The sequence below is a fragment of the Aythya ferina genome, assembly GCF_964211825.1.
Source record: "Aythya ferina genome assembly, chromosome: 15".
Lineage (NCBI taxonomy): Eukaryota > Metazoa > Chordata > Aves > Anseriformes > Anatidae > Aythya > Aythya ferina.
In genome coordinates this window covers 2,231,988-2,245,865 of record NC_140314.1, presented here as the reverse complement: position 1 = coordinate 2,245,865, position 13,878 = coordinate 2,231,988, and the positions used below count along the sequence as shown (strand labels likewise).

General features: G+C 47.4%; 1 protein-coding gene across 1 annotated transcript; it reads right to left on the bottom strand.

The window, feature by feature from the left end:
* Positions 1-209: 209 nt before the first annotated feature.
* Positions 210-9,553, bottom strand: SSTR5 (somatostatin receptor 5). Its single transcript, XM_084537448.1, has 2 exons — positions 9,420-9,553; positions 210-2,227 (listed from the first exon to the last, which is right to left on the bottom strand). The coding sequence occupies exon 2, from the start codon at positions 2,161-2,163 to the stop codon at positions 1,051-1,053; it is 1,113 nt and encodes a 370-aa protein (XP_084393574.1). The 5' UTR covers positions 2,164-2,227; positions 9,420-9,553; the 3' UTR covers positions 210-1,050.
* Positions 9,554-13,878: the final 4,325 nt, after the last annotated feature.

Below are 13,878 nucleotides of genomic sequence, written 5' to 3'. Positions count from 1 at the left end.
GAGGTGTCAGGTCTGGATACTGCTCCTTGCTCCCTCTGTCCTGCTATATGCTCTTGCAGAGCCCCACAGATCCCCATATTGGCCCTATCACACTGAACTGTATTGCATCTATGATAAGGTAAGTTTTAAAGTCTCAGATGATATATATTTTTTTTTTTTGTGCCATGTCTGACATTGCTTAGAGAAGCTATGACATGGATAGTCAGAAGGGGATTGAACTTGTTTTAATTTCTGAAAATACAATTTAAATTCAAGTCCATACTTACATTCAGAACCAATAAATATACACAACAGCTTTCCAGCACTTCACAATCATTGTCACTTACATGATAATAAAGTGGTTACATTACATTTTATATGCAGTTTGGTTTAGAATGTGAAAGTATCATGAATACATTGAATTCTTCCAGCATTTTTCTCCTAGTTTTGTTTTTATTCTTTCTTCCTGTTTGAAAGATTCCCAAATACTTTGAGATTCTTATATGGATCAATAACAGTAAAACAGTGTAAATGGACTTCACAGCACTCTAAAGCCATGGATTATACATAATTTCAAGATCAGTGCTGTGACCTTTTTTGTATGGAACCTCTATTACAATGTAGTGTTTTTCTTTCAAAAGATCCCCTTGAAGACTTTCAAAGACATTTCCAGCCAAATTATCTGAGCTGTTTTCTGTTTTGAGCTGATCCTGGCAGTGCAAAGCAGCCATGAACTCAGCTTAACAAGGTAGTTAGAACAGGTTTTGTGTTGTTTTGCATCACCAGAGAAGAAGTACAAAGCCAGCAGTGGGTACCAGTAGATCAGTTCTCTAGGGTACAGAAAGTGGTAACACGTCTGACTGCCTTAGCTAAAACACCGTACGAACTTTACGCAGCCCAGTATAATCCATAACACTTTTAGCTGGGAAAGGGAGGGGAGTGAAGAGAAGTCTATGTACATTTATTTGAGCTTGTGGGCCTCCGGGTTTTAGCTTTGTTATGATTTCATCTCTCCTTTATGTCCCCAAGTTCTCCAGGTCTACAAGTGTTTTGCAGTCCCAAACCATTCCCTTACACCTTGCTAGTCTGCATATGTCCATTGAATTCAATATTTCTCTGGGTTAACATGGATTCCTGCAGGCGACTGCTGTTCTCTTGCCTGTGTTCAATGGGGTCACCATCCTCTACACCATTGCCCTTTCGGAGGCAAAGGACTTTCTGAAAACTCTGCTTGAAGTTGTCAGAAAGAAATCCATAAAGAATGGGGTTGGCACAGCTGTTTGCATAGGACAGGACCACCACGAAGAAGTACACCCCTACCAGCACAGGGTCTTCTGGCAGTATAAATATCAAATTGACAATGTTCATCATGTAAAATGGGAGCCAGCAAAACACAAAGACGACCACGATGATCACCACCATCCTGGTCACCTTCCTCTCTGATCTCCTGCGCCTTGTAGACCCAACTCGGATCCCTGAAGATTTGACTTTAATCACAATCAGCAAGTAGCACAGACAGATCACCAACAAAGGACCAAAAAACCCTAGGACCGACGTGTAAATGATGAATGCTGCCGACCAGATGTTGACAGGCTCTGGCCAGTTCATGTTGCAGGTGTGAAAGTCTTCCTGCACATCTGAAAAGATGAAGACTGGAAGCACCACCAGGAACGAGAATGTCCAGACAGTCATACTGATGAGCTTGGCCACCCTGGGACGTCTCCACTTGGTTGATTTAATGGGATGAACTACTGCCAGGTAGCGGTCCATGCTCATCACAGTCAAACAAAAAATACTAGTGAACTGGTTAATACCATCTACAGTCATAACCAGCCTGCAGAGGAAGGAGCCAAAGGGCCAGTAGGAGATGGCATTCTGGGTGGCCAGGAAGGGCAGGCCCAGCATGAAGAGGACGTCAGCAATAGCCAAATTCAAGATGTAAATGTTGGTGACAGTCTTCATCTTGGCATAGCGCAAAACCACATAAATGACCAATGTGTTGCCACTGAGTCCGACTGCGCATACAAGGATGTAGAAGATGGGAATCAGGACTTTGTGGATGTATTTGAATGGAGGCTGCTCTGAGAGTGTCCCATTCTCTGTCACATTTGTCAGCAGTGAGGAATTCAGCTCACTGGAACTACCGTCCATACTCAATGTGTTGGGAAAGTATAAAGGATCCATAACTTTTACTCCTCAGTTTTTCTTCTAGGGCTAAGAGACATTAAACTTCACAGGCATCTTGTTCCTAAAAAGAAAAAGAAAAAAAAAAAAAAGAAAAAAAGGAAAAAAAAAAAGAAAAAGAGACAGAAAAAGTGAGTTCAAAGTAGACTAAGTTTTACACATCATTTAATTTTCTATCTGTAGCCAGAATTTGTGTTTGAATTATGCAGTTAGCACACGTGATGAGATCAAGGCCTGAACAAAGGAATCCCACAATGAGAGAGCCTGAGTGCTCATCCCAATAGCTAATGGTATCTCTTTAATTTTCAGGAGCTCTGTGCAGTAACACAGCACGCATCCCACTGGGAAATGTAAGTGAAGAAGGTGATGGCCATCACACTTCACAGGCAGAGACAGAAGCTTTCCTGCAGCGAAGGAGTCTGACTGCCCTAGCATGTGGGCTGTTCGGGTCCAAAGCCTGATGGTAATGAGGCCAGTCCTTCCTCTGCTGATGAGAAAGGTAAATTCTTGCATGCCTCTTGTGCCACTTGGTGAGCAAACTTTGCTGTTTGACTGTCTCGCAGCCTGTTGTATACACATGTTCCTCTTATGTGCAGTCAAGGGATGGGGGGAATATCCTCAACTTCCCATCTTGGGCAAAAAACACACAAATCCAGAACCCACCTCCCCTCTTATTTTTTCTCTCTAAATACTGACATAGAAAATGATTTAGAAAATAATTTTGAAAGATTTAGACCACACAGTGCATACAAATAAAACTGGCTGAAAGCACAGCCCTGGTGTTAGCGCCAAAAGCTTTAAAGTCCAGAGTGGTGTGATTCTGCTCTCACTTAGCCGAGGGTGCCTGGAGAGGCTCAGGGACTGACTCAGCCCTGTCTCGCTCCTGAACAAGTGCTGGGGGCTTTCAAAATCCAGAGCCAAAGATAGTTCCTGGCTTTTTGCATGCGAAGCTCCACTGCAATGTTTCACAGGTCTCCCTGTTTACATAGAAACAGTCTCAGTTGATATATTCAAATGCCACTTGCTGCCTGGCGGAACCAATTGAAAACCCCCCAGAGAACATCGGCAGCTGTGTAGGTGGGGAGACAAAACCCTCCGTAACAACTGACAAAACCCTATACAGAAATCAATGAACGCCAAGATGGAAGCGACCACTTCTGAGAACACTTTTCCATCAGGTCAGGCCATGTGCACACAGATGTGAAGACTCCGCAGGGGAAAGGAACAAGCTGTTTCTTTTCTGTCTCTCAAGATTATGCTTCTGTTAGTGTTTCTGAATCCCTCTCCTCTCACCCAGAAGTGTGCTTTTTATCTAAGAAACACCTTTCTTCCACATGAAAGCCAAAATGTAGTGGGAAGCCTCTGACGATACAGAGAGCTGAACTGATTCGGTGAAGGAATATGTAGTTTTTGTTAGACAGCCTGAAAAGGTTTGAAAATCTCCAAAGCTCTGTTTCTGTGGCATGCTTGATTCACAAGGATATTTATTGGTTCTTTGTCTGAGCATGGTCTAAGTAGGTGTTTATAAAGCTTTCTGCTGTAAAGGAGTCAAAGCTTTTTGCTATAAAAAAAAAAAAAAAAGTAACATAAAGGATAGAAGAGTAGTAAAAAAAATTCACAATCCCAATCTGGCCCAAGATCTCTCCCAAGTTTGGGCAGCGTTCACTGGTGAAGCTGCTCAAGGAGGATGTGGACCTGAATCTGGATTCAAAATTATAGCAAAAACACCCAGCCTACGTTGCACCTATGTCTTTAAGCAAAAGCAAAATTCAGTATCATGTAAGCATACAAAAAGATTTATTTCCAGGAAGAAAGAAAACACCTCCATGAGCTGGTTACTGTGCTTTCTCTTCGGGTGAGAAAAACTGCAGTGGGTGAGAGCAGAAGTACCTCCAGCTACCAGTAGTAATCATAAATATGCTGTTCTGATTTGGAAATGTGCAGATGGGGAGTAGGTGTCTCACATGTAACTCCGTGGCTAGGAGGAGATGTACCAGAGAAATCTGAAATCCAGGGTGGCTTGGATAGTAAAGCTGAGAGCTGCCAGAGCTCAAACAAATGCTGGCTCAACGATGGAGATGAGAAATGAGGGGAGGATCTGCAGGTTCTAAATAAACTACCATGGTGTTTGGGGTCTGGGTGCTGCTGCCATGGGCGTGCTGCAAGAGCCATTGCAGTGCCTGATAGCACACTGCAGGGAGAGGTCGGCTCAAACCACGCTCCTTGGGAATTAACTAGGACTGGACTTGGGGATTATGTAAGAAAAGGCAAACTGCAGTCCTGGCCAAAGAGCAGGCTTCAAAAATTCTTTTCTGACAGTAATTTTAAAATACAAATTTGTATTAAAACTCAGATTATCTGGGAGGAGTGCAGCGCTGCACTCCTCCTGGGCTGTCAGGGTTTTGATCTTGGGAAGAGTGATTGCCTTTTCCTGCAGGTCGGATGCAGTATGACCCAGCTGGTTAGCTAGTATCTTTATAGATACTAAAGAAGAAAGGAAATGTGTGGTGGGATGAGGCAATTGGTGTTTATAAGCTCACATTCATGGAACTGTGTCTTTAGAACTGAGTATGTGCTGAGCCTAGGAAGGCACTTCTTCCCAAGAGTAGCCCAGACCAGCTCTGCAATATTCAGTCTGGGCCAAAAAGCAACATTTTTGTTCTGGGACTGCAAAAGTAGCAGGACAGTAAAGAGAAGCAGTGCTCCATTCAATGGGGAAGGTCAGGAACTGCAGCGCTGTTCAGCTCTCATCCCAGCACTTGTTAAAAAATGAGGATGGATGTGTTTCTTCTGAAGTTACTTCCTTTTCCTCACAGTAGATATCATTGAAAAGAGTTGACTAGAGAAATTGCACAGCAACTTCTTCAAGCCTGTTGCACCTTCCACCACATTCAGATTTTAAGCCTTAAGAGGGGCGGTGAGGACGAGGACTTCCTTTGTTCAATGCCCTCCAATTGCTTCTCACCCCAAACATAACCTAATGAGCCAAATCCCTGCATGCCAAGGCCCTCAGGCTCTTCCAGCCATCCACTACTGGCAACCCTGATTCACCAGAAGGATTTGCTGGAAGGACCTTTGCGCACCTTCCATGCAGGGGGGGCAGTTTTCCCAGCCTCCTCCAACAGCAGCTGTGATGATATCCTGCTGCTGCTGTGCTGTCCCCAAGGGTCAGCAGTACCTCAACAGTATGTCAGTCTATTTCTTCATTATTTTGCCTTTTTTTCTCTTTGTTTAGTGTGAACATTAACCTTTATTCTCAAGTAAAGGTAGAATTTTGCACTTTTCAAGAGCAGGTGGATTCAGAAAGAAATACATTTGCCATGGCTCTCATGCAGTCTTTGATCTCCTCAGCTGGTGACAGCCCTCGGGTTGGCATTGCTGGCAAGGATCTGACATCGTGTGAATGTTTCCCATACACTGGCAGGGGTTGTGATGTGGTAAGTGTCATCCAGACCTGAAAACTGAGCCCATGTCAGAGCTTCCTCCACTAAGCCTTTTAAACCATGTTGCCTTTACCTCGTAGCCACAGATATTCTGGGGTTTATCAGAGCATGGCAGCAACAACAACAACAACAAAACCTGAACAGCCACAAAAGCACATTTTACTGGCTGTCTTTGATGAGCAGAGGTGATTTCCCCCCCTGCGTAGCTGACAGCTTGCCCCTTACCAGCACAATTTTGTCTGAACTTATATTGCCACTACAGCAGTCAATGGCCATGAACCTCTACAAAAGGTGACTAAATATAATTAAGGCATGCTGAATGATATAATGATATCTTGTTTTGGTATTCTTTATTAACAGATTAATAAAAAGAAAAAATAAAATAAAACAACTCTAGGGAACTTCTCATCCAGATTTTTTTTCCCTTTTGGTGTTTGATCTCCAAGATATTCCACTGGAACACTTCATAAATTATGTGCTTTATGCTTAAAGCATATGAACTAAAAAGAACAGAGAAAAAACAAAACAAAACAAAACAAAACAAACAAAAAAAAACGTAGATCCAGAGTTATCAGTGCTATAATTCCAACCTCTGATTTACAGAGCAGTACCCTGAAAAAAAAAAAAAAGAAGAAAAAAAAAAAGCATCCTCGGCAGCTGGACAAAGCTGACTGCCTGTGTCCACGTTCAGGAAAAGAGAGAAAGAAGAAATAGCAGCGATGTTATGGTACAAACCATGCTGCCTGGAAAAAAGGTATTTAGCCTTTGTGAAAACCTCTCTAGCAGGTGTCCTAAACAAACATGCTTTGACTGGGCACAAGAGCAGGTATCCATCTAATAGCACACAGCAGCCCATTTGTGACTGAAGGACCATCATAGCACAAGGAAGAACAAACCTTAAAACTGTCCAGGTGGATCAAGGTAGAAATTCCTCCTGGCTCTGGTTTCAATAGCAAAGCAAAAATAACTCTATGAAGTGTGTTGTACCTGACTCAAAGCTGGATATAGCTAAGATCAAGAAGTAATTACATAAAGAAACCTAATTTTGTGAGTCAAGATTTGATCTTGCTGCCTATTTACCACTGGAATCATAACTCTCTCTAATGCAGCATCAAACATAATTGCTGTGAAGAGAATTACCACAACAGAAAGGCAGATTACTGCTTTCAGGTACAGAATAACTAACAGGAATATATAAAATGATAATCCAGACAGATCTGCTTTTAAAATACATGGTCTTGGTAGTAATGGATAGAAACACAACTGGGTAAGTACTCAAGAAGTATCCAACAGCAGCAGAACTTCACGTCTGTCCCCTGTCCCACAGAGGGGACTGTGAGGTGTTAGTGGAGCTATTTGCTCTAACAAAGAGGAAAAAAGCTGTACTGGTCTTTAATAAATCTGCCCTTTGGGGAATAAATGTTCATTGCCTGCTTGGATGCAAGCAGGGGAGCCTCAGGCTTTGCATTTGCAGCAGTGGAGCAGACAGAGCCCAGGGTTGCTGCAGCAGGAGGGAAGGAGCTGCTGGTGGAAGCGGGACAGGAGGGAGGTGGTGGTGTGAAAGTTGGTGTGACCTGGCAGAGCAGCTCCAAAATAGCACAAACACCCAGGCAGGGCTCTGCGTGAGGAGGAGGCAAATGCAGCATCATGCCAAGACCTCCTTCAACTTCTTACAGTTACAATAATGTTCTTGCACAAAAGCAGCAGCTTGAAGATGGCACAGAAATCTTATTTCATATACAAAATCTTTGGTGTGTTCCCTCCTCCTCCTCCACCCCCCTATTCCACCTCCTAGGAAAAAGCAAAAGGATTCAGTTCAGATAGGAACTTCTGCCTCCTTAAATTCTGTCATTTGGTATTTCTCAGGGTGTGCATTTCACCCAAAACCAACCAAACAAAAATCCCACAGCCCTGGAGTGATTGATTTTTCTCTACAGGAGACATATCAAAACAAATTTCTTGCACTAAATTAGTTTTCTGTTTTGACTAGCTGCATCGGTACTAAGCACTGATGAACTGAAGTCAAAATTGAATAATGTCTTGCCACTTTTAGCACTATCAATATCTCTAGGAACTATATTTTCCAGTCAGTGTCACTTTCTTACTGCTGCTCAGCCCAGCCCAGCATATCCTAGAGCACTCCGTGGTTATGTTACCTGATGACTTGATCCTATTTTTAGTTTGCAAACAAACAGCCCATAAAGCACTCTTGCTTTTGCCAAATATTTGCTAAATACTATTTTCCCCGTGCAAATTTCAGGCTCTGTTATGCTCGGAGATTACTCACTTTGGCTGAGCAGGTCCTCTCACACGAGCAGTCGTGCAAGTCACATGCTCCCAGTTTTGCTCCCAAATCAGTAGTTTTTAGCAACTTGAGCCAGAGGAGGGTGTGCAGCCCAACCCCGCCGTGTTCACACCCGGGCAGGTGTGTTTGGGGCTAAACTCCAACTGCTGCGCTGGCGTACTGGTGCAACCAGGGATTGTTACCAAAACATTTCCCTTCTCTTCCTCTCTCCTCTGAAATCCATTGAAACTGAACTGATTTCAGGGACGTGCCAGATTCAAAGCCAGTGCAATTGAGGAGCAATTAACCACTGGCTGTGTCTGCTCCCAGGCTGAGGGAAAGATGAAATGACCAAAGATGCCTTCGGCTCAGGTACCTCCTCCAGGAGAGAGCCCCGGGTCAGACGGAGCTCAGCAGTAGCTCCTCTCACTGCACAAAGTGGAGCAGGTCCAGGAGAGGAGCTGCAGGGAGACCTGTCCCACCAGTGCTCCTGTGCCATCCCCACGTGCAATGTCCCTGGTGAGTGCTCCCCATGCCAGCAGTGCAGATCTGCTCTCACCACCGAGCCCTGGCCCCCAGCAGCCAAAGTTCCCACCACGAGCACTAACAGGCTGATCCTGGCACCCTACATACTGGCTGCCTGCTGCGACCCTCATGTCTCCTCCCCTCCAGAATCATAAAAAGTCTCTAGTTTACCCCAACACAAGTGTGCAAGGTCAAAACACCTGAGCTGGGGTGTTCTTCCCTTGCTCTTCTGCACAAGGGTCTGGGCATGGTGGGAAGGAGCTGTGCATGGGACTGCGGATGCTGGGAGCTGTAGGAAGGCAGCGAGGCACCAGGACACACGGTTCTACTCCCAGCCCATCTGGATGGTGACTCCCAGGGCTCCACTTTGACCTTGACCATCCACCTCTTGCTGACCAGCCTGGAGCACGTCCGACACCCTGTGATTCTCTCTCGTGTTTTATCCCAAAGGAGCCTCATGCACTCAGCCCCAGCTCCCCGTGGCTTTCTGTGCCCCCATCCCACCGTGTGCCGGGTGGGAGAGCACCCGGGGCTCCGCCACCTCCTGGAGTCCCGGTGGGGCTCAGGCAGTCCCGAGCAGGTGGCGTGTCCCTGCGCATCCCTCCCGCAGGTGCCTTTCTCCTCCCTTTCAAGCCATGCTAAGGGATGTCCTGCTCCAAGCACCGCATCCTCCGCTCGGCCATCGGCTCCTCTCCCCCATCCCTCCAGCCGGCCGGGACCTCTCGGCTCTCCAGCAGCCAGAGCCGGGTGCGGAGGGCAGGGGGGGGGCAGAGAGGGCAGAGGGGGGCTGGCTGCTTGCTCCGAGGGACCTGCAAACGGGACCGAGCTCTCCGCAACCTCGTTCATCCCAGAGAGCGGAGGAGCCCTCAAAAAGCGGGGTGCGTTTTGCCAAGCCTCCCTCTGCCCCGTCCCCAGCCCTCCCTGCCTCTCCCCCCCACTCTCCCAGCCCCTTAGGCTCCCCCCGGCCCCACTGGCTGCTCCCTTCTCCCCTTGGCAATGCTTACCTGCGGCTCCAGGGACTGCTCTCCGGCTGCTGGAGGCATGAGCAGCCCCGGTGCTCCGGCTGCAGCCGCCCGGGCCGCCCCCCGAGCCGGGAGCGCCCCCCGGGCTCCGCCGCTTCCCTCCGGCGGCGGGCGGGGAGCGGGGCCGCCCCCCCGGGGAGGAGGGACGGGGCTCCCGGCCGGGGGGGGGGGGAGGCGAAGGGGGGAGCCGAAAGAGGGGGTGGGATGGAGCAGAGACGGGGGAGGGTGGCACAGCCCGAGGGTGGTGGTGGAGGAGGGGGGGGGACACAACCTGGGGCCGCCCCCGCTGCAGAAAGTTGGGCTGGAGGTGGGGAGCCGTCGGTGCTGGAGGAGGCAGCCCGCTGCCGGGATGCTCTGCCCCCTCCCTGCATGCCCGTGGCCCCCTCCCCGAGCTCGGGGACGCCCCTACCCGGCTCTGTGCCCCCCCCGTGCTGCCGCTGCTCTGCCCCGGCCCCCCAGGAGGCGGCAGCCCCCCGGCACGGGTGGGGGCTCTGCGTCCCCCAAGGGGGGCTGGGGGCACCCGCTGCGTGCCCAAGGAGAAAGGACAGGGGCAGGGCAAGAGCCCCCCATGTCCTACCTCAGGTCCAGCCCTCCTCCAGCCCCAAAAAGTCCATTTGAAGGCCCAGAGCGCGGGGCACCCACTGCTGCTCCCCCTAAAGTGCAGCACCCGATGGGGGGGCTCCTTCGGGGGCAAGGGGGGTGGTCATCACAGACACCTCGCACCCCTGGTCCTGAGCACTGGGCAGAGAGGAAGACCGAGTGAGGGGGGATCCAGTCCTGCCCTCCGCATGGAAGGGGAGCCGAGGCCCCCGGGGGGGCCGTTTTTACACCTCCAGGCTGTGGATCAGGCCCTGCGACTGCCAGCTGGGAGATGCGGGCTCAATACGCACGTTGCCAGGCTAAGCCTGGTGTTTGATTTCCTCCTCCCAAACTCCCGCTGACTTCGCTGGGCTTCTGCTGAAATATTTTGCCCTTCGAATGCAACAAGTGAATGCGGGTCTTATGCAGTTGTCCCCCCCACCCTGCACCATCCCTCCGTTCCTACACGTGCAGGCACCACTACGCGTGCAGACAGACAGACAGACAGACAGACACCCCTGTCGGTGTCACCCAGAGCCCAACTTGTCCCTGTGGATGCACTGGGGGGGTCTGAGCGGTGGCTGTGTGGCCAGGCGAGCCCCTGCCAGCCGCTCCTGCTATCATCAGCATGCACGTGGCGTCGTGCTTCGTAATAATGTATATGATCTTAATCCACTGCTGAGGCTTTTCAATTAGAGATCTGTGATTGAGTCAGATGTGTGAATGCAAAAAAGAGAAGAGAAAGCTGCTTTTGGCATGTCACTTTCTAATTCAATCTGCTGATGTATTTATGGTCATGTATTGCTAAATTGAACTAAGACTCCAGTCTGCTCTTGCCATGACAATGGAGAGAGTCATCTGATAAAAATAGAGTTGGGATGATAAACAGAAGAGGAGAGGAGATTTTGATTACCTTCTTTGAAAACACGCCAAGCAAAATGTGATACAATAGCCCCACTGTGAATATCAGCTTGAATCAAAATAGGGCTAATTTAACCAATTTCCCTCATATTTTATTTGTATTTTATTATCATTTGTGGTACAGAAAAAAAAAAGTTTCTGAGAAAACATGAAAGTCACTAACTTTCCCTGAAGAAACAGCAGTCTTCTACACCTTGCCAAAAGTATTCTTACCGGGATCTGTGCTGTGACAGAGACAGCTTTCTGAAAAGCTCTCGAGGCTTGTCGAATTCTTTACCCACTTGAGTCAACAGCAGCGCTCTGTTTCTGGGCTGAATGAAGGCAACACAAAGGCTATCTGAGAACGCTACCTGTTGCCATGCTTTTAATGGCTAATGTTCCTGGTCAGAGACCAAAGATCAGCTATGCCAGACATAGAATAAACATGGGAGGAAAAATAACTGCTGGCACATCAACGTGGGCACGTACAGGGCTGGGCTGCCCCAGATGAAGCCCCCGCGGACCTCCGGGGGTGCTCAGGAAGGACGATGGCTCAGGCCTGGGGTGTGGGTTGGAGAAGGAGGCAGAGGAGCTGTGTGGGAGGAAGAGCACCCAACGGTGATAGAGCACAAGTCTCTGTTTTGTTCCATCTACGGGGCCATCCTTTCTGCTAAGTGTAATGCTTTATAGTTGCGTAGTCTGCATACCTTTAATATTTTATGTTGGGGTTATGAAAGGGGAGAGATCTAGCATTGAGCCAAACTCCTCAAACCACATTATTCTGTTTTGTTCTACTCTGTAAAAACACCTCTCAAATAGCCATAATTTGGATAGCAGTCTACTTACTTAACCGTTCGTTGTCACACACCAAAGTTCAGTGTCATAACACGACCCTTTAGCAGTGGTTTTACTTCTGTAATCCTGATTGATGAAGGAAGTGCTGACAAATGGTAGTAATGCGTTTTAAAACAGTGTCTCTGTGTAACATGGCAGAAGCAACAGCTCCAAGGGAGCTGCAGAGACAGGCTGCATGGGAAGCTCCTCCCGTGCTTTTGGAGCTGGCTTGTCAAAATTCAGTTGAAGCAGAAAGGATAATTTGTGATCAATATTTTTAGAAGGAAGAACTCCTGGGGAGCTCATGTCAGCAGCCTCTCCCGTTGAACCTGGCAGCGAGGAACAGAGACTGATCGCTGGCAAGGGAAACATTATCAGTGCATAAGTCATCTCAGTGTTAGACCTGGGTCCAGGACTGAACTAGATGGAAGTTCACTAAAAATTGACTGTATTAAACCAGGTGTTTCATGGTGAAGAGAGAAGTATGTTCATGGCCTGTTGGGCTGTTTCTCACCCATTCCTCATCCCCTCGAGACTCCCCAGGGCCTGGAACAGCGATGCTGCAATAGGGACAACATAAATTGAGTCCTGAGTCTCAATTCCAGCCTCATCCTGAAGGTTACAGCATGTTTTCCTCTGAGGATTTTTAGCTTTTTATTTATTTATTTTAGCATTGCCAGCTTTGAGGAAGAGGAACTGTATGGGGTAAGAGCTCTAGTACTACCCTGAAAGAAGACCATGGAGCTTGTGGGATGAGAGTGGTCTCTCACCCCTTGGAGTTTTCAAATCCAGGCAAGATTTGGGCTGTAGTTTAGTCCTTAGTTATTCATGTTACCATAGAAATAGATGGATTCATCTTCTGCCATTTGCTGCTCAAAGCTTCAGCCTACACCATCTACAGATAACCTCTAACTTCTGAGCCCCAGCCTTGCTGAGGCCATGGCCATGGGTTTGGTTTTCCCATCTTTGCTTCTCACAGGAGCTCCACATATAGCAGGGAGTTTTCTTTCTTTCTTTCTTTCTTTCTTTCTTTCTTTCTTTCTTTCTTTCTTTCTTTCTTTCTTTCTTTCTTTCTTTCTTTCTTTCTTTCTTTCTTTCTTTTTTTCTTTCTTTCCTTCCTTCCTTCCTTCCTTCCTTCCTTCCTTCCTTCCTTCCTTCCTTCCTTCCTTCCTTCCTTCCTTCCTTCCTTCCTTCCTTCCTTCCTTCCTTCCTTCCTTCCTTCCTTCCTTCTTTCCTTCTTTCCTTCTTTCCTTCTTTCCTTCTTTCTATGATTGGTTTGCACTCAGCTTAAACATTTTAAAGCTCACAGAAAACATGCTTCAGCTCAGCTTCTGACTGGAAGACAGTTTCTCCATTCAATTACATTCACAGTTTGGCTGGCTGAAGCCAAATGTTTTCACTTTGCCTTCAGAATATGCTGTGAAAATCCAGGCAGCAGGAATTGCAGAGAGGTTGAGGTGTTTTCACTTCTTTGTTATTCTCCTTACAAGGAAGAAAAATCAATGGCTTTCAAATCAGTGCATTAAAAATCTCTCAAATGGGCTGTAATTACAGGCCCATCTGTTGCTGGATTGTTGAATTGCCTGTGGCAGAAATGCATGAAGATCTGCCTGCCTGGTCATTACTGAGCAGCCTGGGATGTTCCCCACCACTGCGATGCACCCACGGGTGGCTCTGCCCCTTGGAAGCACCCTTGGAGGAGAAAGCATGGGCCAAGGGGCCCAATTTGCCCTTAAGTCCTTCCCATGAACATTGCTCTGCTGTTTGCCAAGAGGTTGGGAATGAAGCTGCTTTTCTTTCTGTGAGTTTCAAATCAGCAACTCTCAATAGCCACAGAGCAAACTCATTGCTCTTTCAGCTCTACAGCAAGTAGACACGTTGTTATTAAAGCCTCAGTTTTTGCCTGGTCCTTTCCGTAGAAATTTATATCTTTTTACAGAGCTTACTCCTGTGCAAATAAACTTGTCTTTCTCTCTCCACAGACACTAAAGCAGTGCTTTCCCAGCACTGAACAAGAACCTCTAATCTTAATCTTCAACAGGCAAAAGCTCACTCACACCACTTAGTTTCTACTAGCAGCATCTTGTGGTTTTCCAACAATGTTTTTGGAATTTTTGTTTTTCTGTAA